Source organism: Elephantulus edwardii, unplaced genomic scaffold, assembly GCF_000299155.1.
Source record: "Elephantulus edwardii isolate Elephantulus edwardi_28Jun2011 unplaced genomic scaffold, EleEdw1.0 scaffold00473, whole genome shotgun sequence".
Lineage (NCBI taxonomy): Eukaryota > Metazoa > Chordata > Mammalia > Macroscelidea > Macroscelididae > Elephantulus > Elephantulus edwardii.
In genome coordinates, this window is record NW_006400223.1 from 173,926 (window position 1) to 201,896 (window position 27,971).

General features: G+C 39.6%; 1 protein-coding gene across 1 annotated transcript in view; it reads left to right on the forward strand.

Moving 5' to 3' along the window:
* The window catches only part of TRPM1 (transient receptor potential cation channel, subfamily M, member 1), a 172,483-nt gene that overhangs the window by 32,930 nt on the left and 111,582 nt on the right, over nt 1-27,971 (forward strand). The window contains exons 13-16 of the mRNA XM_006902938.1: nt 1,846-1,896; nt 5,350-5,490; nt 6,660-6,689; nt 24,969-25,261. Coding sequence (XP_006903000.1) covers nt 1,846-1,896; nt 5,350-5,490; nt 6,660-6,689; nt 24,969-25,261 — 515 coding nt within the window. The remainder of the gene's footprint in view (nt 1-1,845; nt 1,897-5,349; nt 5,491-6,659; nt 6,690-24,968; nt 25,262-27,971) is intronic.

A 27,971-nucleotide genomic window follows, 5' to 3' on the forward strand; every position in this document is an offset into this window, starting at 1 on the left:
TATTTGCATTTTTATGAGCTATCACCCTACCTAGATTAACCCCAACTTCTGGAGCAGTATTAGCACTTGTGGAGCAAAAGGGTGTGATGTATGAACGCACTGAAAAACCAAACCCAATGACATCAGGTTGATTCCAATCACTGCAGCCCCACATGAATGAGATCTTTTCTAGGTCTTATTTCTGCAGTACTGCTGAGTGAGGAGTCTCCAGATGGTGCATAAATGGTTAAAAATTTGATTAGCATTTTGAAGCTACTCAGACTCACCTCGAAATCTGCTTCTAGACTGTGATAGCCTTGCAAACATAAAGCAGTTCTTCTCTGCATACATGATTTTAGATGGACTAACTCAAAGATAATTAACATCAGCTGAGTGGACTGAAACCACCAACTTTTAGGTTAGCAGGTGAATGAACTGTGCTGCTAACTCAAAGACAGCCTTCTGCAGTGTGTATCCACCAGCAGCTCTGCGAGAGGAAAACGGGCAGTCTGCTCCTATGCAACTGACAGGCTGTGGAAACCTATGAGTAGATTTTGATTCAACGACAGAGTGTTTGAATTTGAGGTTTAAGATGCATTCATAAAAAGAGGTGGTCTAGCTTCATAATTCATTAAAAAAAAAAACCAACCAAAAACACAAACCCTCATACTCATTGCTGTTATGTTAGAAATGGCTCACAGCTGACCCGTCAGTGGATATTCCGAAGCTGTAGATGAGAAAAGACTGCAACTTTCTTCTTTGGAGCAGCTGGTGGATTCAAAATGTAAGCAGCACAACTTCTTAGTCACTAAGCTGCCATAACTCTCATGACACATTGTTGTTATCATTGTGTTGCATCAAGTTGGAACCCACCAGTGCTGACACTCCAGTAGGTTTTCAAAGGCAATAAGTCACATGGAAGGAGAATGTCCATCCTTCTCCCACAGAGCAGCTGTTGGGTTTGAACTGGGATTGCCACACAGCGTATTACCACTAGGCCACCAGAGCACATAAGTTATTAGCAGAGTGAAAACCTCCCAGAGCTGAGCACTCATTTTTTTCTTGTAATTAACTTTTCTAACATTAGGCCTCACTGAGAAATGCTCACAATAATAAGCACCACTGTATTCAACTGAAAGTAGCTGAATGAAATTTCCTCGGTTTATGATTACAACATGAATTTTGAGGATTACATTCTCTTCTATGTTCTGAAATTCTAAGTCATAGAAATGACCCTCTGTAATTACTTGCAACAATGTGTTTGTAAATTTTAAACACAATATTGTAAATAATAAACAAAATAGGTTTTAAAATAAGTTACTAAAAGGAACTTCACATGTATTTTAATGTGTTGTATACTTAACCATTACCAGTTCTGCCTTTTGAAAGAATCAAGGCCTAGAGACCAAAGTGTGCTAGAGACCAGGATCAGGAGGGAGGTGAAGAGGACCATTACTGATTTGTATGCGCTGAGCTTCTGCCAATGGTGATACTGGTAAAATGTGCACAAGATGCAGAAAATAATTTATGTCACTGAACTTGTTGTTGATGTTGATTGCCATTGAGTCAAACACAATTCATAGCAACCCTATGAACAAAAGGCCTGAGGCCTTTCTATAACTATCATCATTTATCAAAGTTCATAGAGTTTGCAGAGGCATGTTATTTAGAAGTGAATGTCACTCCTGCTAAATTTTATATATACTTCTCTAAAATAATAATTCAAATAAGGGGAGAAAAAACTAGATTGATGTGAACCACAGCCCAACTATAATAATCCTTTCATTCTACACAGAAAGGTGGGCTTTTAATAAAAAAATTAAAGAAAAAAAATACATCTGACATGGCTGAATGTTTCTCTTACAGAGGCTTGGTCCACCAAACACACTTCATCTGCTGGTGAGAGATGTCAAAAAGGTAGTATTTTAAAAACATAAATGAAATTTCCATTTTACACTGGTTTACTTATAAAGTTCATATAAAAGTCTCTTATATATTCCAAGATGAATAGAATTCTCATTGTTTGTGGCATAAGTGACATTGTATTTTTCTTCCCTCACATAAAAAGTTGACTTGAAATTACTCTTTTTAAATTTGAGTATTCATCCACTCAAACTCTAGGGATGTGTTGATGACTGGCTTGCTTTCATGCTGGTGTCATTATATGGGCCACAGCAAGGTGAAATGGCCATGGTACCTACCACCTGGAGCAATACAATCAATGAAACTCTCTGTTTACATAAGGCACTTACTTAACCTCAGTGCACCTTTCCAGAAGCACAATAGGTGAATTAGTGGACACTGGACCATTTCAGGAAGTAGCACATGATTAAGAACCAATGCTAATGAAAGAAGAAGTTAAAGCTGTACTGAAGAAGGCATTGGTAAAAAATAAAGCTGGATTCAAAAGTAGCTCTGCTGGAAACAAAACCTAAGTGCACCACCAACAAATGAACGGATAGAGAAGCTCTGGTTTATTCACACAATGCTATATACAGCATTGAATAACAAGGAACTCATGAAATATTATGCAAAATGGATGATCCTGGAGGACATTATGCTGAGTGAAATATCTCGGTCACAAAAGGACAAATATTTCCTAGGGCCACTTTGGTTTTTTTGTTTTGTTTTTTTTTTATTTTTTTATAATAATTTTAATAGACATTTACAGAGGTTTTGGATTTCCATTCATTCATTGCCGCACTTTTCTCCCTGCCCACCCCTCCCCACCAGCTCGCTCCCCACTCCGAAAAGAAAAAAAAAATTCCTTCATTAGTATACAATTCCCACATCCCTTCCCCCACCCCGAGTACACTTCTCTATGCAACCTTAATTCTGGATTCCTATGCTAACCATAATAATCATATATCACCTCTAATCTGTTCTTTCCCTCATGTGTATCAATACAATATACATAATTTATCCAGTTTCATAGGGCCACTTTGTAAAACGGGACTGACATCGAGGTTGAGGGAAGACAGAAAAGGAGGGGAGGAATGATGTATATCGCACTGAAACAGCTGAAGGAGCGATATATGGATATATGATATAATAGATATATGAATGGCTATTCTTGTCATTACAGAAGTCCAGAGTGAAGGCTGCACAGTGGAGTGAACTTGGGGGGACGGATTGCATAACAATAAAAGAGTCTTTCTTTTTCTTTTCAAGGAGAAGAGTGATTTGCGGGGGAAGGGGTAGGCAGGGAGAAAAGTGCAACAATGAATGACTGGAACTCCTAAGTCTCTGTAAACTTTCAGTAAAATTAATAAATAAATTTAAAGTAAAAGTATGGGGGGTGGGAAGTAGCTCTGGACCAAGGGTTATCATTGCTAATATCAGATAGATCTTGACTGAAAGTAAAGAATATCAGAAAGATGTTTATTTTTGTTTTATTGACTACACAAAGGCATTTAACCATGTGGATCATAATAAATTACGGCTAACATTGAGAAAAATAGGAATTCCCAAACATTTCATTGTGCTTCTGTGGAACCTACACAAGAAGCAATTGTTCAAAAAGAACAAGGAGATACTACATGTTTTAAAATCAGGAAAGGTTTGCCTTAGAGTTGTGTCTTTTCAATTTTAATGAAATATTCAACTATGAATATTTAAATATTCAATAAGCATACTGAGCAAATAATCTGAGAACCAGGTTTATATAAAGAAGACTGTAGTATTAGGATTGGAGGAAGATTCTTGCATTATACATGTGGCATAACCATGCTTATCAAAAAGCAGAGGACTTGAAATACGGGAAAAGATCAAAGACTACAGCTTTTAAAGTAGATTACACCTCAACATACAGAAAATCTAAATCTTCACAACAGAACATAAATGGGGGGGAGGAAGATTGAATTTTTAAGTCAATATGATAAATGGGGGGGGAAGATTGACTTTTTAAGGATTTCATTTTACTTAGATCCACAGTCAATACTCATGAAAGCAACAGTAACGAAAAGAAAAGATATATTGGGGAAATCTGGTGTTGAGGACCGTTAAAGTATTGAAGAGCAAGGATGTAAAGTTTAAAGACTAAGTTGCACCTGCCCCAAGCTACGATGTTTTCAATTGCTTCATAAACTTGTAAAATTTGGACAAAGAATAAAGAAGACCACACAAGAATTAATGCCTTTCAATTGTGGTGTTTTGGTGAAGAGTACTCAATATACCATAGACTTAAAAAAGAATAAGCAAATCTATCTTAGAAAAAGTGTAATCATGGTGCTCCTTACAGGCAAGGGTGGTGAGAGTTTTGATCACCTACTTTGGGCATGTTATCAATGTAGGCTAGTCTTTAGAAAAGGATGTTACTCTTGAAAAAGTGGAGGGCCTGAGAAGAAGAGGAAGACTCAACAAGAGGAACTGACACTGTGTCTACTGCAGCTATGGTTTATGCATAGTGGAGATTGTGAAAATGGCACAGGATTGCACAACGTTTCTATCAGTTGCACACAGGGTCTCTATGAGTCTGAGTCGACTTAATGGCAGCTAACCAGAAGAGAAAGAAGCAGGGACATCCAGGCATATCACCTCTTCACAGCCAGTTGGGTCATGTGCTGTTGTTTAGAAGCTCAGCAGGTTTTAGCTTCCAGGATAAAATGGACTAGGAAGAAAGGCCTAGCCAAGGAATTCTGAAAATCAGCCTGTGAAAACAGTATGATTCACTTGAGATCCACAGATGACCAGGAGAGTCGGTACTGGATAATGTTTCATTAATTTGTGCTTAGAGTTGTCATGACACAGGGAAGATTCAGAGACAGTAATAAAAACAATATAAAAATCGTTAATTTTTCTAGTGCAAAGCCCCTAGCATGCAAAGTGTGCCACACTTATTAATATTCTGAATAAGAAAAACTAATTCAAACGATGTAATAGTTTTAAGTCAGAGTCCTAGCTAATCTGGTTTTCTTTCAGCCAAATTCATAATTCTAATAATATAAGAACCTCTGCTGTATTCTGGATTTGAGCAGGGAGTAAAACCTCGCTTTAGAAAGTGGTTTTCTATGAATGCATTGTCTTCCCCAATCACATGGTAATAGGCTGAATATTGTTTAGTATACCACTGGTCGTACGGACTCCCAAGTTGGAGCTAGGGATCATCAGTTAGTTAAAGTAAAGCATGTGATGAATTCAGCATTGTGACTGTGTTGTTCTTAGAGACCCAAAGTGATTCAAACAATCAATGCACTTGATAATGGAAATTATAAGGTTGTAGGTCCAGTTCATGGTGTACTTCTGAAAAATCAATCACTGAAAACCTTATTTTGACACATATGGGTTCACCATTAGTGGAAGTAGACTCAAAGCAAGTGACTTTTTAAAATGCATTTTTACAGTACTCAGACCAAACCTCTTTCTTAACAGGGAAACCTTCCGCCTGATTACCACATCAGCCTCATCGACATAGGGCTGGTGCTTGAGTACCTCATGGGAGGAGCCTACCGCTGCAACTACACTCGCAAAAGTTTTCGGACCCTTTACAACAACTTATTTGGGCCAAAGAGGGTAGAACTAAGTTACTCTGTGTTGTTGTGTGGTTTCAGGAATCACATTGGGCTTCTTACTATCTTTTTTAATAACTTAGTCTGTTCAAAAAGCCAAATTAATCCTTGCCCCCCAGCACACGTGTCTTTCCACCTGCTCCATTAGCTCAGCTGTGAAACCTCACTATCGTGACAGAAATCTCTCCAGTCCGCCTCACGCACATCTTCCTCTCTTCCTACCATGACTCTTGGATCTTGCAACATCCAGGCTTAAACATTCAGTCACTCTCCATTCACTTACCAAATCAGACAGCAAAGTCTATTAATTACATCCGCCCTTTTTCTTTACCTGCTGTCACCTTTCTCCCAAGTTCCCTTGCTGCTGTATCTGTTCTCTCCAATCTGTTTTCACTAGCTTCCGTAATCTTCCACAGGAAGAGATCTAGCGGCACTAGCCTTCCTCAAAAACTCCTAGTGTTCCTCAATTCCTGAAGTATCATAGTCAAACTCATTGAGGAACTGCACTTCTCTGTTACCCGTCCCTACCCACCATGGTGGACTACTCCTATCTCCACCCCATGGACCTCTTCAAAATTGAATTGATGTGCCTGCCATGTTCTTCTCCCTAGTGTGACTGTTTAAAATTCTTGCAAGTATTGAAAACCTATTACAAACTATATAAACTTCTTGAAGCAGCCTTGTCCTTTCCTCTCAGAGTCAAAACTCTTGAGTCTGGATTGCTGCTTCAGATCTAGCTTAATTTTGTCTGAAATATGGGTTCCTTTTGTGCAACTCTCCCCAGTTGACTACTGCTAATAAAAAGTTTTCAGATTAAAACATTTTATATCCTTGTATATTGTCATGAATTGCCAATGATGCCAAGTATAGCTTATCATTATGCCTAATGTTAACCTAAATACAGGGAGCTAATCCAAAGGCTGCCACTCGTTGGTGGTTCAAATGTACAAGCGGCTAGAAGGAGAAATGAAGGGTAATCTCTCCTTACAGCTTTGGAAACTCAACGAAATAATGAGTTAATTCTGACTCAGTGAGTTTGAGGTTGAGGGGGGGTTGAAACTTAATATCACTAATGTTCCACTTATATTGTTGCTGTTCGCATTGTGTGTGTGTGTGTGTGTGTGTGTGTGTGTGTGTGTGTAAAATGATTTCTTTTCTGTTTTCATTATGCAGCCTAAAGCTCTTAAACTTCTGGGAATGGAAGTAAGTAGTAATTCTTTTCATTAGTTGTATGAAATCTTTATTTGTCATATGTAGTCACCTTAATTTTTTATTTGTTTTACCCCGTTTGAAATAGCTTGTTTTCTAGGAAAAAGTCCACCATCCTATTCACCAAAATTTACTTAGATATTTTACCCAAATCACATGAAAGAATCATATACACAAGAAATTATAAAAACTACCTTTTCTTTTTATAAGGAAAATTCCTACTAATTCCTTTTGTAAAATTTATAAAATCATCATTTTAGAAGCATATAATTCAATAATAAAGTAAAAAATACTGCTGCCTATGTATATTAACAGATATTATTTTAAAAAATGTAATAGAGTATTTTCAAAGGCCTAAACAAAGAAGTAAAATATAATTGTCAATAGTTCTTAAGTATAACATGATATCAATAAATTAAAAAAGCAAAAAGTGATATTATAAGCTTTCAATAAACACTGCAAAGAAATTTAACAAACGGTAAAATATATTTCACAATTTTTAAAAGTAAGCTTACTAGAAAGATATTAGTGGTAAAGAACAGATATCTCTTGATATTGATAGCCAGGGAAATGCTGACAAGTAACCCAACCAGGAACTGTTCTGGGTAATGATGTGATAGTGGAAATAAAATACAAGAAAATCAGACTCATCCACAAAAAAAAAAAAAAAAAAAAAAAACCACAGAAAAAAAACCACCACAAACCAAAAAAAAAAAAAGTAGCTGAAGAATCAGAAGCAGAAAGTCAAGGACTGTAGTCTTCAATATAGATTGAAGCTCAACATCAAGAAGACAAAGATCAGCACCATGATGGATGGAGAAGAGAAGCGGGTTCTTAATTTCAGCTTGTTCGGCATCACAATCAACACTTTTGGCATCAGTCAGAAAATCAAAATACAAATTGCACTGGGAAAATCTATGGTCAGGGACATAGTACTGAGTACATAGTCCAGAGTACTGAGAAGCAACAATGTCAGTCTAGAAACAGGTGAGTTTGATCCAGACCATAGTCTTTACAATTAACTTGCTATGTGTCAGAAAGCTGGACAATGACTAAAGATGACAGAAGAAGAATTGATGCCTGTGGGTTGTGGTGCTGGAGAAGAGTCTTGAACATACCATGGACTGCCAAGAAAACAAATAGATCTGTCCTAGAAAGAGTGAAACCAAGTTTCTCCTTGAAGGCTAGGATTTTGAAGCTCTGTCTTACATTCCTTGGGCACACAGCCAGGAGAGGGACATCATTCTCTGAAGGGTAGAGGGCAGCGCAGGAGAGGAAGGCCCTAGAAGAGATGGATAGGTATAGTAATTGGGGCAGTTGGGGTAGATGTGTCAGAGTCAGTGAGACTGGTCCAGAATGGGGCAGACTTCAGAGCTGTTTGTACATAGGGTCACTATAAGTTGCAGGTGACTCGATGGCACATAACAAGAACATGCACAGCTGTGCTACCCAAATCCCTTCTGGAAAGAATATGTTACACTAGAATAAGAACTCTTGTGTAAGATAGGAATAGCGTCAGTCCTTTCCTAACACATTCACAGTCTGTTATAATTGTCTAATTAACCCGTTCCTTTTGTTTGCACTCATTCTGTGCCTTCTTGTGGCCTCATTCTATGAAAGTCTCACACCTGAGTTAGAATTTTCTTGTTTTTACTTGAAGACACCCTTGGACTTCCTTAGAAATCATGCCCCCTGACAATATGATTACATGCACATGTTTCTTACAGTAGATAATAAAGTAAAATCTAGCACTGATTCGTGAAGCCCTAAGGTAAATTCTGTTAAAATCAAGAACAAGGAGGAGATAGCGACTTAGTCAGATACACTGTGCTGTCACTCTACAACAAAAACAGCAAATGCAACACATACAAATGACAATCCTGGAATCTTGAGAAGCAAGTGGGAGGATAAAGAATTATATCAAACTCTGAGAGAAGGAAGAAATTGAACAAAACATGCAAATGAGGAGACATAGAACCTGAAGATACCTTGCAGCTAGCCCAGCACAGTGTGCCCATCTTGAGACAAAGCCCGCAACAATCAATCCCCAATGAGGAAGAGAAGGAGGGCAACTTCACAGAATTTCCCATAGGACACATGGAAACTGTGAAAACATTGACAGAGCAAGGCGAACAAGATGGAAGCTAGATCTAAGAGGAGAGCCAGAATCCAAAGGCAAGACAATCCCTTACTATCAGAGTGGACGGTGTGCGCGGAGTAACAGATCCCCAGTGTCAATTGAAGGCCCTGCATCTGACTGGACTCGGATAGACACACAGACACACACACACACACACACACACACCCTTGGTTGCTACCTGTTCCCACAGCTGCCTACAGCCAACAGGAAATCTAGAAGAGTATGCTTCCCCTCCTCCCACTTCCTCCACCTCTGCAACCTCTGCCTCCTCTATTCTGCCCACCTGGCAAGTTGTAGTAAGTGTTCTGGAGCTGCCAGTTACCCACCACAACCCACCACTCAGTGTGCTGACAACCCATCAGAACAGTACAGAGCATCCCATATTCCCAGTCATCCACCACGTCCCTGCCCTCCACTGAACACCCTTGACAAGGATCCGGAAGCACCTCCACATCTCTGATCACCCATCATACCTACCGTCCAAAACACCCAGTAAACAGCAGGGAGCACTAGCATTTCTCTGACTTCCAGCCACATCATGCTCCCACTCCCCACCACCCAGTGTGCCCTCTTGTGATCGCACCTCACTGGGCAAGCACAGGTGGCAGCACTACCTGTCTAGTCAGTTCCTGGCCACCCCACATGCCCGGTAAACAGTGACATGCATTCACCCTGTCCACCACCGCCCTGCCAACGGGTGGTGAGTGCTACCATGCTTCCAGACTACCAATTAGCAGTGTAGACCTGTTTGGACAGCTCTAAGAGATCAAAATAAAACAAACCAAAAAAAAAATCAGGACATAGCAAACACACAATCAACAAATAAACACATAAATAGAAAATGATTACTTAATGCTTAGGAGATAGTTTTCTTAAATTATTTCTCTTCCTCATACTGATTTGTAGAAGTCTTTGCATTCAAGGAAAATGAGCTTTCTTTTTGAATTTTTTTCTAACATTTATAAAACTTTTTTTACATAGAATGCTATAATTAAAATGTCATTTATCTACCATAAAATTCACCTTTTTTAAAAATTTCCACTCATTCATCGTTGCACTTCTCTCACTGTGCACCCCTCCCCCCAATTCACTCTTCTTTTTGAAAGTAAAAGAAAAATTCTTTCATTGTTATGCAATCCCTCCCCCCAAGTCCACTCCACTATGCTTCCTTCACTTTGAACTATCGTAACAATAATACCTAGTCATATATCCCTTTTAAACTGTTATCTCACTCATGTGTTTCAATGCAGTATACGTTATTAATTCCCTCTTTGTCATTCTCCCCTAACCCCCATATCAGTCCTCTTTCATAACAGTGGCATTATGCAGTATTTGTCTTTTTATGACAGAGATATTTCACTCAGCATACTGTCCTTCAGGGTCACCCATTTTGTATAATATTTCATGAGTTCCTTGTTTTTTAATGCAGCATAGTATTCCATTGTGTGAATATACCACAGCTTCTCTATCTATTCATTTGTTGATAGGTTGAGGTTGTTTCCAAAACAACTTAGGTTGTTTCCAAATCTTTGCTATTGTGAACAAATCCGAAATAAACATAGATGTGCATATATCTTCTTGGACGGCAGGTGTGGATTCTTTAGGATATATTCCCAGTAGTGGAATTGCTGGGTGAAATGGTATTTCTATTTGCAACTTTTTGAGAAAGTGTCATACTGCCTTCCATAGTGGTTGCACCATTTTACACTCCCAACAGTGAATAAGGGTTCCAGTTTCTCTGCAACCTCACCAGCATTTGCTCTTTGCTGTTCTGTTAAGTTTTGCTATTCTTACTGGGGTAAGATGATACCTCATAGCTGTTTTGATCTGCGTATCTCTTAAAGCTAGGAATTTGGAACCTTTCTTCGTGTATTTGTTTGCCATTTGAATGTCTTCTATGGTGAAGCATCTGTTCATATTCTGTGCACATCTTTCAATTGGATTATTTACTTTTATCTTGTGGTGGTGCTCGAGTATTTTATAAATTCTAGATAAAAGTCCCTTATCAGACATGTCATTATCAAATACTCTTTCCCAGTCTGTGGCTTCCCTTTTTACCCTGTTGGAGAAGTTTTCGAATGTGAAGAGGGATTTGATTTTTAGAAGATCCCATTCATCTATTTTATCATCTCCTGGTTGTAGATTTTTTCAAGATGCTTGGAAGATTGTGTATGTCGTGCATTAGGACTTCTAGCGTTCTTCCAAGCTTTTCTTTAATGAAGTTTATAGTCCTTGGTTTTAGTCCTATGCCCATGATCCACCTTGAATTGGTTTTTGTGTATGGAGTGAGATGAGAATCTCACTTCGGTTTTCTGCAGATTTCCAATTTTGCCAACACCATTTGTTTAAAAAGACTGTCATTTCCCCACTTTACTGATTTCATCTCCTTGTCAAAAATCAGTTGACCATAGGTAGATGGGCTGATTCCTGGATTCTAAATTCTATTCCATTGATCTATGTGTCTGTTATTGTACCAGTATCATGTTGTTTTGACCATCATGGCAGTGTAGCAGGATTTGAAATCACAGAGTGAGATGCCTCCTACCTTCTTTCTCTTTTTATGGAATCCTTTCCTTATTTGGGGCCTCTTTCAATTCCAAATGAAATTGGAGATTGCCTTTTCCACCTTGTTTAAGAATGGGATTGGTATTTGTATTGGGGTTGCACTGAATGTGGAAGTTGCCTTTGGCAGTATTGTCATTTTCACAATATTGAGTCTTCCTATCCAAGAGCAAGGGATATTCTACCACATTTCCTGGTCTCTTTTTGTTTCTTGTAGTAATATTTTGGAATTTTCTGTGAATAGATCCTTTGTGCTTATGATGAGATTTATTCCAAAGTATTTAATCTTGTGATTAGCTATTGTGAAGGGTATTGGTTTTTCTTAGCTCCAGTTCTATATTTTCTTTTGTCACTGTAGAGAAATCCAACTGAATTTTGTATGTTGATCTTGTATCCTGCCACTTTGCTAAATTGGTCAACTATGTCCAGTAGTTTACTTGCTGAGTCTTTGGGGTTTTCTGAGTATACTATCATATCATCTGAATAGAGAGATAATTTTACCTCCTCTTTGCCAATCTGGATAACTCTTATTTCCTTCTCTTGTCTTATTACTATCACTAAGACTTCTAATACAATACTGAATAGCAGAGGTGATAGTGGGCATCCTTGCCTAGTTCCTGTTCTCAAAGGGAATGCTTTTAATCTTTCTCCATTGAGAACAATGTTGGCTATTGGGTTTGCATATATGCTTTTTACTATATTGAGGAAATTCCATTGTATTTCTGTTTTATTGAGTGTTTTAATCAGGAAAGGGTCTTGGATTTTGTCAAAGGCCTTTTCTGTGTCAATTAATAGAATTGTGTGTTTTTTGTTCTTTGCTTTGTTTATGTGATGAATTACATCGATTGTTTTTCTTATGTTAAACTATCCTGGTATACTTGTTACGAGTCCTACTTGGTAATGGTAATTATTTTTTTGATGTATGATTGGATGCTATTGGCCAGGATTTTTGCATTTATGTTCATAAGAGATACTGGCCTATAGTTTTCTAATTTGGTGGTGTCTTTACCTGACTTTGGTATCAAAAAAATGTTTGCTTCATAGAATGAGTATGGGATAATTCCACCTTTTTCTATTTTCTGAACTAGTTTATGTAGAATTGGTGACAGTCCTTCTCTGAATTATAAAATTCACTTGTAAAACCACCTAGTCCAGGGCTTTTTATGTCTGGATGTTGTTTTATTACCTTTTCAATTTATTCTTTTGTAATGGGTCTATTCAGGTGTTCAGTTTTGGTTTGTGTCAGTTTCGGTAGGTTGTGAATTTCTAAGTATTTGTCCATTTCCTCTAGGTTTTCATATTTGTTTGAGTATAGTTTTTTTTGTTTTCCTTTTATTAAATTTATTATTAATTTCAGTGAACATTTACAGAGAATTTGGATTTCCATCCATTCCTTGTTGCACTTTTCTTCCCTCTCAACCCTCCCACCTAGTACACTACCCTCTTGGAAAAGGAAAAGACAAATTCTTTCATTGTTTTACAATCCCTCCCCTCAGGTCCACTCCACTATATAGCCTTTGTTCTGGACTCCTGTCATGACAAAAACCCCTAATAATTTTCCCTCTTAAACAGTTTTCTCCCTCATCTGTTTCAATGCAGTATACATTACTGAACCCATTCTTCTCAGACTCCTCCCAACCCCAAGATCAGTACTGTTTTACAACAGTGGCACCATGCAGTATTTGTCCTATTGTGACTGAGCTACTACACTCAGCATAATATTCCCTGGGGTCACCCATTTTGAATAATATTGCATGAGTTCCTTATTTTTCAATGCAGCATAGTGTTCCACTGTGTGAATATACCACAGCTGCTATATCCATTCATTTGTTGATGGGCACTTGGGTTGTTTACAACTCCTTGCTATTGTGAACAGAGCTGCAATAAACATGGGTGTCTATATATCTGCTTGGATGTCAATTATGGTCTCTTTAGGGTATATTCCCAGTAGTGGAATATCTGGGTCAAATGGTATCTCTATTTGCAACTTTTTGAGAAAGCGCCATACTGCCTTCCACAGTGGTTGCACCATTTTACACTCCCACCAACAGTGAATAAGGGTTCCAGTTTCTCCACAACCTCACCAGCATTTGTTGCTTGCTGTTCTGTTAAATTTTGCAATTCTGACTTGAGAGAGATGATATATCATAGTTGTTTTAATTTGCATCTTAGAGCTAGGGATTTTGAACATTTCGTCATGTGGTTGCTGGCCATGTGAAAGTATACTTTGGTGAAGTGTCTGTTCATATCCTGTGCACATTTTTCTATTAAATTATTTACCTTTATCTTGTTGTGGTGCTCAAGTATTTTATAAATTCTAGATATAATTCCCTTATCTGATATGTCACTACCAAATACTTTTTCCCAGTCTGTGGCTTCCCTTTTTACCCTGTTCGAGAAGTTTTAGGATGTGCATAGGGATTTGATTCTTAGACGGTCCCATTCATCTAATGTATCTTCTTCTGCTTGTAGGTTTTTCAGGATACTTGGAAGACTGTTTATGTTGTGGATTAGGACTTCCAGTGTTGTTCCTAGCTTTTCTGTAATGAAGTTTATAGTCCTTTGGTTTTAGTCCTAGGCCCATGATCCACCTTGAGTTGGTTTTTGTATATGGAGTGATCTTGCTTGAGTCTTTTGCAGATATTTTTCCAATTTTGCCAAAACCATTTGTTAAAAAGGCTGTCATTTCCCCACTTAACTGATTTCATCTCCTTGTCAAAAATCAGTTGCCCATAGATAGATGGGCTGATATCCGGGTTCTCAATTCTATTCCATTGATTCATGTGTCTGTCATTGTACCTGTACCATGCTGTCTTAACCACCATGGCAGTGTAGTAGGATTTGAAATCAGGGAATGAGATACCTCCTTTCTTCTATTTTTAAGGAGTGCTTTACTTCTTCGGGGCTTCTTTCCATTCCAAATGAAACTGGAGATTGCTGTTTCCATCTCATTGAAGAATGAGATTGGTATTTGTAGATTGCATTAAACATGCAAATTGCTTTTGGTAGTATTGCCATTTTCACAATATTGAGTCTTCCTGTCCATGAGCAAGGGATATTCTTCCACTTCTCCAGGTCTATTTTTGTTTCTTTTAGTAATGTTTTGTAATTTTCTTTGAATAGATCCTTTGTTCTTCTGGTTAGATTTACTCCCAAGTATTTAATCTTGTGGTTAGCTATTGTGAATAGTATCATTTTTCTTAGTTCCGGCTCTGTATTCTCTTTGTCACTGTAGAAAAATCCAACTGATTTTTCTATGTTGATCTTGTATCCTGCTAGTTTGCTGAACTGGTCCACTGTGTCCAATAGTTTTCTTGCTGAGTCTTTAGGGTTTTCTAAGTATAGTAGCATATCATCTGCATAGAGAGATCATTTTACCGCCTCTTCGCCAATTTGGGTAACTCTTTATTTCCTTCTCTTGTCTTATTGCTATCGCTAAGACTTCCAATACAATATTGAATGAGAGAGGTGATAGTGGGCATCCTTGCCTAGTGCCTGTTCTTAAAGGGAATGGTTCTTAAAGGGAACACCTTTAACCTCTCTCCATTGAGAACAATGTTGACTCTCAGGTTTGCATAAATACTTTTTACTATTTAGAAATTCCCCTCTAATCCTATTTTGTTGAGTGTTTTAATCAGGAAAGGGTGTTAGATTTTGTCAAAGGCCTTTTCTGCATCAATTGATACAATAATGTGGTTCTTGTTCTTTGCTTTGTTAACGTGATGAATTACATTAACCCTCTATGAGGTGGATTGATTCAGTGACTGGGGCACTTGGGATGGGTGTGTCAGAGGCAATGAGATTGGCACAGGATAGAACACGGTTTAGGCCTGTTGTACATATGGTCGCTATGAGTCACAAATGACTCGACGGCACATAACAACAACAACAACATGTTGAACCACCCTTGCATACCTGTTATCAATTCCATTTGGCCATGGTGAATTAATTCTTTGATGCATCGTTGGATTCTATTGGCCACTATTTTATTCAGGATCTTTGCGTCTGTGTTCATGAGAGATACTGGCCTATAGTTTTCTATTTTGGTGGTGTCCTTTCCTGGCTTTGGTATCAAGGATATGTTTGCTTCACAGAATGAGTCTGGGAGAATTCCATCTTTTCCATTTTCTGAAATAATTTATGTAGAATTGGTGACAGTTCTTCTCTGAAGTTTGATAAAATTGACTTATAAAACCATTCAGTACAGGGCTTTTTCTGGTTGGAAGGTATTATATTACCTTTTCAACTTCTTTTTTGTAATGGGTCTGTTCAGATGTTCAATTTCGGTTTGTGTCAGCTTAGATAGGTTGTGCATTTCTGTTTGTCCATTTCTTCTAGGTTTTCTTTTATTTTTTAGTATAGTTTTTCATAATATTCTGTTAGATTTTTTTTTGGTTGGCTCTGTTGTGATGTTGCCTGATTCATCTTTTATTCGGATTATTTGTGTCTTCTCCTTTTCTTTTGTGAGTTTTGCTAGTGGTTTTTCAATTTTTATTGACCTTTTCAAAGAACTAGCTCCTAGTTTTGTTGACAGTTTCAATAGTTTTTTCAGTTTTCTATTTCATTTATTTCTGCTCTAAGTTTTTATAATTTCAGGTTTTTCAGAGGGTGTCAGGTTTTCTTGCTGTTCTTTTTCAATTTGCTGGAGATGTTGGGTTAGAGAGTTAATGGTCTGGTTTTTTTTGCCTTTAGATATGTTTGTTTATTGCTATAAATTGACCTCTGATTACTGCTTTAGCTGTTTCCCAGAGGTTTTGGTAAGTGGTGTTTTCATTGTCATTTGTTCCAAGAAACTTTTTAATTTTATGTTTTATTTCTTCTAGTACCCACTCATGTTCAAGCAAGGTGTTGTTCAGTTTCCAAATGTATGTTTTTTTCTCCTTTATCTTCTTATTATTAATTTCCAATTTTGTAGCATTATGGTCTGAAAAGATGCTCTGTATTATTTCTATGTTTTTTAATGTATTGATGCTTGCCTTGTGACCTAGAATGTGATCTATTCTGGAGAGCGTTCCATGCACATTGGAGAAGTTGGTATATTGTGCTTTTTGGGGTGCATTAGCCTATAAATGTCTATAAGGTCAAGTTGGTCTATTGTGTGGTTAAATTCTTCAGTATCTGTTGAATTTTTTTCTGATAATTCTATGTTTTCTTGAAAGGGGTGTAATGAAGTCTCCAAGTAAAATAGTAGTGTTGTCTACTTCCTTTTTCAGTTTTGTTAATGTTTTTTTTATGTATTTTGCAGGTCTTTCATTTGGTGCATAGTTATTTATTATTGTTATGTCCTCTTGTTCTATTGACCCTTTCAGCATTATGTAGTGACCTTCCTTGTCCTTTGTGATGGTTTTTACATTGACATTAATTTCATCAGAGATTAATATTGCTACTTCTGCTTTTTTTCTGGTGGCCATTTGCTTTGTATACTTTTCCCCACCCTTTTACTTTTAGTCTTTCTTTATCTTCATTTATCAGGTGTGTCTCTTTATAGACAACATATTTATGGATTTTGGGGTTTTTTTTAACCCAATCTGCTCCTCTTTTTCTCTTCAGCGGTGCGTTTAAACCATTCACATTCAGTGTGACTACTGAGAGGCTAGGTTTTATTGCTATCATTGTATTGAGTTCTTTTTGGTGTTGCTGCTAGTTACTTTGGACCATGCAGCTTTCTATGGTATGTCTGTAAAAAGGACATCTCTAAGTCTTTCCTGAAGTACTGGTCTTGTTATTACAAACTCTCTTAGGTTCTGCTTTTCTGGGAATATCTTGATCTCTCCTTCATGTTTGATGGATAACTTTTCTGGGTACAGTATTCTTGATGACAGTGCATTCTTTGAGTGTTTAACATATGTCTTTCCACTCTCTTCTTGCTTTCATGGTTTCTGCTGAGAAATCGGCACTTAATCTTATCTGCTCTCCCTTATAGGTTACTCTTTGTTTCTCCCTTGCTACTTTCAGGATTCTCTCCTTATCTTTGGTTCTAGCAAATTTAACTATGATATGCCTTGATGTTTTTCTTTTGGGGGCTAGTGTATATGGTGTTCCCTGAGCTTCCTGAATATATATTCTCTCATGGACCAAGAGGCAGTAGTCAGAACAGAGCAGGGTAACATGGCATGGTTCAAAATTGGGAAGGGGGTATGCCAGGGATGCATCTTGTCTCTATACCTTTTCAACATGTATGCAGAGCAGATTATCTGAGGGGCTGGTATCTATGAGGAGAACTGTGGCATCAGGATTGGTGGAAGGTCTATTAACAATCTGTGTTAGGCAGATGACACAACCCTACTTGCTGAAACTGAGGAGGACCTCATGCACTTGCTGCAGAGGGTCAAGGACTGCAGCCTTCAGTATGGACTGAGGCTCAATGTCAAGAAGACAAAGATTCTCACCACTGGACCAATTGGCAGCATCAGGATGGATGGTGAAGAGACTGAGAGTGTTCACAGCTTCAGTTTGCTCGGCTCCACAGTCAACACTCTTGGCACCAGCAGTCAGGAAATCAAAAAGTGTATCACGATGGGAATGTCTGCTGTTAGGGACCTCTCTAAAGTACTCAGGAGCAAGAGTGTCTCTCTGGAGACTAAGGTGCGCCTGATACAGGCCATGGTCTTTGCAATCATTTGTTATGCATCAGAGAGTTGGACAATGACTAGGGAGGACAGAAGGAGAGTTGATGCCTTTGAGCTGTGGTGTTGGAGAAGAGTACTGAATGTACCATGGACTGCCAGGAAAACAAACAGATTCATCTTGGAGAGGATTAAACCAAGCTACTCCTTGGAGGCAAGGATTCTGGGGCTTCGTCTGACATACTTTGCACATGTTGCCAGGAGGGACGGGTCCTTGGAGAGGGACATCATGCTTGGGAGGGTGGAGGGACAGCGCAGGAGGGAAAGACCCTCTATGAGATGGATTGATTCGGTGACTGGGGTAATCGGGATGGGTGTGTCAGAGGCAGTGCAGTTGGCGCAGGATAGAGCAGGGTTTAGGGCTGTTGTGCATAGGGTCACTATGAGTCGCAAATGACTCGACGGCACATAACAACAACAACAAACATTCTTCATTATGCCTGGGTTGTTTACCTCTAGTAATTCTTCCACAACTTCTCTGGTGCCTTTACTTGCTTCCTCCTTTTGTGGGATTCCAATGATGAGCATGCTATTTCTCTTGATGGTGTCCCACATTATTCTTAGGTTTTCTTCTTTTTCCTTCTTTTTTTGAGTCAGCCTTTTGCTCTAGCAGATCAGTGGTGACAATTCTGTCTTCAGTTTCACTGGTTCTGTTTTCCATCTTTTCAGCTCTGCTCATGTATCCCTCCATCATGTTGACAGCCTCTGAAACTTTGGACCTTATATTTTGGATAGTGGTTTCTTGTTTTTCCAGTGTCACTAATGCATCGTTCATTTTCTCTGCATTGTTCTGCTTTTTTTTCTAAGATCCTCCTGGTTTTTGCTTGTAGTATCCTCTAATTCGTCAAGTTTATCTTTCATCCATTGAATATATTTAATCACTCTTCTTTTAAATTCCATTTCAGAAAATTCCACCAGACTTTCTGGCTTCAGGAAATCCACTGATAATGTGTCACTCTTCGGGGGGGTGGGGGGGGGAACATCTTGCTTTGCTCTTATGTATTGTGTGGGATAGCTTGCTTTCTTCAAGACATTGATATGTTCTTGATCTGAAGACAATGCTATAGAGATCAGTTGCGCAGCTACCCCACTTGTGTGTTTCTCTGAACTTCTGACTTCAGGGAAATGTCAGTTCAGAGCCTGTGAGAGCAAACTCTTATTGGTAAGACAGGTCAAGGTGCTCCTGATTAAAGACAAGTTGATTGACTGGATGTGTAGGCACCGGTGTGGAGCCAAATGGGGTGAGGCAGGCACAGCGTTGAGGTAATCGCAAGGGCAGGTCAAACACTTGGGGGACCTCACTCAGACCTCAGCTGTCTGGGTGTGCTCACGATTGGGGTCCCTACTCAAATCCCCGGTGTCCGTTTCCCACCCAGTGGTTTTCACTCAGTGGCCCCTGCCCCGTGGCACTTACACAGGTGCCCTCACACAGCAGCCCCTGTCCAAGCAGGGTCCTGGGTCCAACAGTACCCGAAAAGTCAGAGTCAAATTCCCAGTGACCCACTAGCCTCTGGCTGGTCTGCAGAGTCCACAAATGTTCAGACAGATTACCACTGGCTGACTCATTCCTGGGCAGTCAGTATGGCCCAAGAGAGCTCAGCCAAATTCCCCACCTGTGGGCATGCCCTTGGGTGCTCTCCCAGGTAATCAGCAGTGCCCCAGAAAACCCAGTCAGGATCCTACTAGCCTTTTTCCTGCCAGAATAGTCTGACAGCAACTCGGCTGGTGGCTCTGAGTAATGGCTGGATCCGCGGTGTGGCTTTGTGGTCCTGTAATTTTAAAAGGAACTGCTGCAACAAAAGTTCTGATTTGAAATCCTACTGTCCATGGCTCATCATGTTGGTTGGTCTCTGTGTGGCGTGAAGGACCCTCTAGTGGCTGCTGGGCACTACTGGTGTCGCAGACTCTGGCAGAGGCATATGGTTGTGGAGCCGCAGTGGCAGGGGTTGGGGGGAGGAAGCACTGGGCTGTGGTAAAGTGGGGTGTGGGAGCACGGGGCTGGGACACTACCATTGGGAGGCAGGGGGTGGGGCTTGGGCACCACCAGGGATTTATGCAGCGTCAGGCTGTGGGATGTGGTCACGCGATGACCTGAAGTGGTTGCTCCTTGGGGTCACGCGGCAGCCTGCGCTTGCTTCTCTGGGGTTATGTGATGGCTGGCAGGCAGTTGCTCCTCTGGGGTCTCGTGGAGGCTGGGAGCAGTTGGTTGCTCTACAGAGTCACAAGGTGGTGGGTGGTTGCTCCCTACTTGCTCCTGGTGGGTGTGTTCTACTGTGGCTTGGCTGGTGTCTTTTGGCTGGGACTCAGCTGTCCTGTGTGTGGTTCAAATTCTATCTTTCTGGCTGTGCTGGGTTCTGGCTGCTGAGTATAGTTTTTCATAATATTCCAAAGTTAGCCTTTTTATTTTAATTGGTTCTGTTGTGATGTTGCCTGTTTCATCTCTTATTTGGATTATTTGTGTCTTTCTTTTCTTAGTTTTGCTGGTGGCTTGTCAATTTTATTGACCTTTTCAAAGTACAGACTTCTAGATTTGTTGATGGTTTCAACTGTTTTTCTGTTTTCATTTATTTCTGCTCTAATTTTTATAATTTCAGGTGCTGGGTTTTCTTGCTGTTCTTTTTCAATTTGCTGGAGATACTGGGTTAGTGAGTCAATGGTCAGTTTTTCCTGCCTTTTGATGTGTTTGCTTATTGCTATAAATTAATCTCTAATTACAGCTTTAGATGTTTTCCAGAGGTTTTGATATTTTCATTGTCATTTGTTTCAAGAAACTTTTTAATTTCATTTTTTATTTCTTCTAGTACCCACTCATGTTCAAGCGAGGTGTTGTTCAGCTTCCAAATGTATGGGTTTGTTTTTTTCCCCTCCTTTATCATCTTGTTATTAATTTCTAGTTTTGTAGCATTGCAGCCTGAGAAGATGTTTTGTATTGTTTTTATGATTTTTAATTTGATGTGTGCCTTGTGACCTAAAATGTGATCTATTCTAGAGAACGTTCCATGCACACTGGAGAAGAAGGTGTTCTGTGTTTTTTTTTGGGGGGGGGGTATTACCCTATACATATCTATGAGACTGAGCTGGGGTTTTGTGTGGTTTAATTCTTCAGTATCTTTTTTAAGTTTCTTACTGGTAGTTCAGTCTTTACTTGAAAGGTGTACTGAAGTCTCCAAGTACTATAGGATTGTTGCCTATTTCCTTTTTCAGTTTTTTTAATGTTTGTTTTATGTATTTAGCAGGTCTTTCATTTGGTGCATAGTTATTTTTTACTGTTATATCTTCTTGCTCTATTAACCCTTTAAGCACTATGTAGTGACCTTCTTTGTCCTTTGTGATGATTTTTGCATTGAAATTTATTTTATCAGAGATTAATATTACTACTCCTATTTTTTTTTTGCTTGCCATTTGCTTGGTATATTCCCCCTACCCTTTTATTAGTCTTTCTTTATCTTCACTTTTCAGATGTGTCTCTTGTAGACAACATATTGATGGATTTTGCTTTTTTATCCAATCTGCTACTCTTTTTCTCTTTGTGGTACATTTAAACCATTCACATTCAGTGTTATTATTGAGAGGCAAGGTTTCATTGCTATCATTTTGTTCTTTTTGACGTTGTTGTCAGTTACTTTGGTCCATCCTGCTTTCAGTGGCACTTTTGTAAGAAGAATGTCTCTCAGTGTTTGCCACAATGTTGGTCTTGTTTTAACAAACTTCCTTAGGTTCCGTTTTTCTGGGGATATCTTGATCTACCCTTCATATTTGATGGACAATTTTGCTGGGTACAGTATTCTTGATTGACAGTTGTAGTCTTTGAGTGTTTGATACATGTCTTTCCACTGTCTTCTTGCTCACATGGTTTCTGCTGAGAAATCGGCACTTAGTCTTATCTGCTCTTCCTTATAAGTTAATTTCTGTTTCTTCCTCACTGCTTTCAGAATTCTGTCTTTATCATTGGTTCTGACAAATTTGACTATGGTGTTTGCCTTGGTGTTTTTCTTTTGGGGTCCATATTTTATTTGCTCAGCTTCTTGAATATATATTCTCTCATTCTTCATTATGCCTGGGAAGTTTTCTTCTAGTAATTCTCTCACAACTTTTTTAGTGCCTTTACTTGCTTCTTCCTATTCTGGGATTCCGATGATGCACATGTTATTTCTCTTGATGGTGTCCCACATTATTCTTAGGTTTCTTCTGTTTTTCCTTCTCTTTTGATTCTGCTTTTTGCTCTAGCAAATCCGTGGTGACAATTCCATCTTCTGTTTCACTGGTTCTGTGTTCCAGTTCTTTAAATCTGTTCTTGTGTCCCTCCATCATGTTGACAGCATCTGAGATCTTGGACCTCATATTTTGGATCGTGTTTTCTTATTTTTCCAGAGACTCTAATACCTTTTTTGTTTTATCTGCATTACTTTTGGATTGTTTATTTTTAAACTCTTCCTGACTTTTGCTTGCAGTGTTCTGTAATTCTTCAAGTTTGTTTTTCACCCATCGGAAAAATATTCAATCATTGTTCTTTTAAATTTTGTGTCAGAAAGTTCCACCAGACTTTCTGGCTTCAGGAAATCTATTGATACTGTGTCACTTTTGGAGGATGATATCTTGCTTTGGGCTTGTGTGGGGACTGAAGTAGCCTGCTTCTTTCAAGACATTGATGTGGTAGAGTTTTTCATGTCTGAGGTGGTAGCTGGTTCTTGATCTGACATTATTGCTCCAGAAGAAGGTTGGCAGGTACACAAGCAGATGCACATGACTTGGGTTCACACGCAGATGCACAGGTGAGCAGGGAGGGTAAATGTGCATGTAGCAGCACATGTGGAGAGGTGCGAGGTGGGGGGAGCTGAATGGAAAACCAGGAAGCCTTGATTTTTCCTTCAAAAACTGGGTCTGCCACCCCAGTCAAGCTCTAGCTATCTCAGTCCCTCCTCCTTAAGGTGATGGGGTCGCACAATTGGTCTAGCAATGAGCTGTGATCCTCCCTAAGTACCTCCCTCAAATACCCACTGTCCTGCTTGCTCTTGGCTATTGGGTCTGGCTGTGGCTCACTGATCCCTGCAACGGCTTGCTGCTCCCTGCCTCAGCTCATTGCACCTCACTGATGCTCACTGCTCCCACAGCTCTCAACTGTTCACATTGGTTCACAGAAATGTTTTGAGAAGTAACTTATATATCTGTGCTCCCTTTTGGTCTGGAGACCTGCAAGACTTCGGCAATGCAGCGGTTCCCCCCCCCCCAAAGTACCTGGATAACCAAGGAAGAAGCCTATTGTTCCCTTCTGGAAGTTGCTTCTCACCTCTGACATGATGCCCAGGATCTCCCTGTTGCCTGAGTTAAGGGCTCCCATGTTGTCAGGCTAAATAACAGTGTGTTCCCCAAAGTACCTGAATGATCAAGGAGGAAGCAGGCAGGAAGACCTTGAGACACATGCCAGCAGCGAGACCATGCTCTTAAAACTATTTCTAAAGAATTTGCACTCAATCAGTATCTTACACATTATCAAAAGGCAGAGTTATAGAACTTCTATTTTATCACATTTTCAGTAATTAAACAAAAACATTCACATCTGACATTGGATCATTTGTTTTTAAGTGCTCTCAAGTCAAATGTGACTCATAGTGACCCTAAAACAGCAGAGCTGAACCCTGCTCAATACTGTGCCACTATCATCATCATCATCTCTATATGACATACTTGAGACCATTGTTGCAGTCACTATATCAATCCATTTTTCTGGAGGTTTTTCTCTACTTTACTGAATCTCCATCTTTCCAAGCATGAGGTCCCCTTCCACGGAATAGCCTTGCCTAATAACTTGCCCAAAGAATGGGAGACAAAGCTGGGTCTCCAAGGAGCATTCTGGCTGCACCTTCTCCAAGACATATCTGTTTGTTCTTTTGGCAGTCCATGGGATATTCATAGGATACTCTTCTCCAATACTACAACTTAAAGGAATAAATTCTTCTGTCATCCATATTCACTGTCCAGCTCACTGATGTGTACATAGCAGGTGATTGAGAAGACCATTTTAATAACTATGATAACTGAATAAACGTTGAGTTCATTATGAAAGAATACATCCCAGAAACTGTAGAACTTGGCTGTTCCAGCCATTCAGCTCTGTGGATGTGTGCAACTCTGAGCCACTTTCTCTTGATGGAATGAAGAAATTCATATCCTCTCTGATTGGTTCTAAGGATATAGGAAGTTCACTGATATGGTCATCTCGACCTTTACTGTTAAAACCTTAACCTGAAATAGTCTAAGCCCCTCTATGTTGCCAGGCTACTCTCCAGTCTGATCTTTGTTTCTTGATCTCCTGATCTGTCCAAATACAAGCTCTCAGACCAAAAACATCTTTTCCTATTCCCTTTTACAATTTTTTATTGATTTATGGCTTGACTATGTCTGACAAATATATATTGACTTTTCACTATGCGGAAGGACTTCCGTGAAGGAAATATCACCCAAAACCTAGAGACACTTTACTCTCTCATAAGGCACGCTGGTGGCCTCATGGTAAGGAGCTGTGTTGTCAATGTAAAGGCACACAGTCAAATCCACCAGCTGCTCCACAGAAGAAAGTTAGATAATCAACTCCCATGCAATTTAGTGGCTCTGAAAACCCACTAGAGAGTTGCTATGAGTTGGTTCTGACTCCACAATACCCATTTATTAATGTATTTTGTTGTTATTTTTGCAGCATCTCCTCAGGTGATAATTTCTGGGTGGAAACTCTGTTAACCCAGGTTATAATTCTTGACATTGTAGTTCACTTTTTCCATTCCTCTAGTTTTAGACTATTTATTTATTATAATAAATGTATGTACCTTTTCAAAAGAATGTAAGTAGTGAGAACTTCCAAGTGTGTGTAAGAGGTCTGTTGCTTCTGGCAGTTTTTCAGAAAGCTGCACATCATGGCCAGTCACGAAACACACACTCTTGTCCCCTCAGGATGATGAACCTCCAGCCAAAGGGAAGAAGAAGAAAAAGAAGAAGAAGGAGGAAGAGATCGACATTGATGTGGATGACCCTGCAGTGAGCCGTTTCCAGTACCCTTTCCATGAGCTGATGGTGTGGGCTGTGTTGATGAAGCGCCAGAAGATGGCGGTCTTCCTCTGGCAAAGGGGAGAGGAGAGCATGGCCAAGGCCCTGGTAGCCTGCAAACTCTACAAATCCATGGCTCAGGAGTCCTCTGAGAGTGAGCTGGTGGACGACATCTCCCAAGATTTGGACAACAATTCAAAGTTAGTGTCTAAGCATAACTTGCAGGCCAAGTGAGACTGTTGTTGAGAGTACAATCTTTGTCCTGAGTCCTATCTAGGAAGGAATGGCAAAGATGCTTCAGATTTAAATACAATTAAGTCCAATGTTTGTTTATAAATCACTTTGTCTACTATGTCAATATTTTTCTTAATGTTTCTCTCTGGTGTTTAGTCCTAAGATTCTAGATGATCTTCACTTTCATCTACTAGTTTATTGTGCAAACTATTAGAAGATGATTTTAATGCAAAGAAAATGAAAGTGATTTAAGAGGAGTAACACTTTAGAGAGGGAGCTGTGTTGCAATTCCAAAGGCATGCAGTTCAAATCCACCAGCTGCTCCTCTGTGGGAGAATGATTGGCAATCTCCTCTAATGCCATTTACTGCCTCTGAAAACCTCCTGTAGGGTGAGCGGTGGGTCAGTTCTAATTTGATGGTACTCAGCAACAACAACATGGTAGAGGGGAATTATGGTGACGGTGGCAAGGAGTGTGCTGCATGTAAATTTACAATCTGGTCCAAAGGAGAAAGATGAGCTCTCTCATCCTGTGTAATTTACAGTCTCTGAAAACCTACAGGGTGGTCAGGTCAGTTATTTGTCAGTTCCAACTCAAAGGCAATGAACAACAACATCACTTTAGAGACACTTGGACTTGAGGCAACTCTCAGTATTTAGTATATGTTTTCTAAAGCATGTCTAGAACTTACAACTGTACAGTTCCCAGAATTACTAGTTGATTTCTAAGTGTCAGGACTTGGATGCTGTCTAAAATAGGGACTATGTTTACCTACATCAGCAGGTTTCATAAATGTTGTCCCTCTGCTTTCTAGAGGACTTAAAAATGGGTCCTCTGTAGCCCTTACGACCCAAGGCCAGAAGGTACTGCAGAGAAGTATTCCCCTTCTGATAAGAGAGTAAGCAATTCTCCCACATAATCCCACCTTTTTTCATCAGCTAGATCATAAGTGGAATAAAGTATTCTATAAAATAGAGAAGCAAAATCAGATAAGGTTGATTAGCATGGAAGGACATTTTAGCTATATTCCATGTTGTTGTTGTTGATGTTATGTGCCGTTGAGTCATCTGTAACTTATAGCGACCCTATGTACAACAGCACTAAACCCTGCTCTGTTCTGTGCCAGCTTCACTGTCTCTGACACACCCACCCTCATAACTCCAGTCATTGAATCAATCCACCTCATAGAGGGTCTTCCTCTTCTATGCTGTCTCTCCACCCTCCCAAGCATGATGTCCCTCTCCAAGGACTGGTCCCTCCTTGCAACATGTCCAAAGTATGTCAGACGAAGCTTCAAAATCCTTGCCTCCAAGGAGCAGCCTGGTTTTATCCACTCTAGGCCGAACCTGTTCATTTTCTTAGCAGTCCATGGATATTTAATACTCTTCTCCAACACCACAGCTCACAGACATCAATTCTCCTTCTATGATCCCTAGTCATTGTCCAATTTTCTGATGCATAGCAAATGATTGCAAAGACCATGGCCTGTTTCATACACAACTTAGTCTCCAGACTGACATCATTGCTCTTCAGTACTTTGGAGAGGTCTCTGACAGCAGACTTTCCCAATAGAATATGTCTTTTAATTTCCTGGCTGCTTATATCAAGAGTACTGATTGTGGAGCTAAGCAAATTAAAGCTGTTTACAATCTCAGTCTCTTCACCATCCACCACGATGCTGCCAATTGGCCCAGTGGTGAGAATCTTTGTCTTCTTGATATTGAGCCTCAATCCATATTGAAGGCTGCAGTCCTTGACCTTCTGCAGCAAATACTTCAGGTCCTCTTCAGTTTCAGCAAGGGTTGTATCATCTGCATAACACAGATTGTTGATGAATCTTCCACCAATCCTGATGCCACACTTCTCCTCACAGAGCCTAGCCTCCTGGATAATCTGTTCTGCATATAGGTTGAGAAAGTATGGAGATAGGACACATCCCTGGCATGCACCCTTCCTGATTTTGAACCAGGCAGTGTTCCCTTGCTCTGTTCTGACAACTGCCTCCTGGTCCAAGTACAGGTTTCGCATTAGCACAATCAAGTGTTCTGGGATTCCCATTCCTCTCAGAGTCAGCCAAAGTTTTTGTGATCCACTGATCCACACAGTCAAACACCTTTGCATAATCAATGAAACACCGATAGACATTCCTCTGGTACTCTCTGCTTTCAGCCAAGATCCATCTAATATTAGCTACATGAGAATAATAATAATAATTTAAAAAAAAGCTGAGACCAAGAATCAAACATTTCCAGTTTCATTGGCTGACTAGTACCTAATATTTCAATCATATGGAAACAGAACAAATTGTATGTTGTCAATTCCTCTTGTCTCATCTTCTCTGTCTGTCATTTCTCTTCCTCCTCCCATCATCACCACCCAAGCTATAGGTCCTTTATCCTTCCTCTAGGGTCCCATGACAATCGCATGCTGTCTCTGCCCTGGCAATGAGAATGTTGAGTCTTCTTGGAATGAATACGTTATTTATGAGTCATATTCACACAAGAGGGGCATGTAATCTCTTTGGTAGGGCTGGTGATGGCTTCCAGGCACAGCACACTTACACGACCAGTGCCTGGCTGAGAACAAAGCCTACATCCTGTGTTCTCCTGGTGTCTCCTATCAGTCCATTGCTCTCTCCTTATCAAAGCAACACTTTTCTAACCTAATTTTAATTCA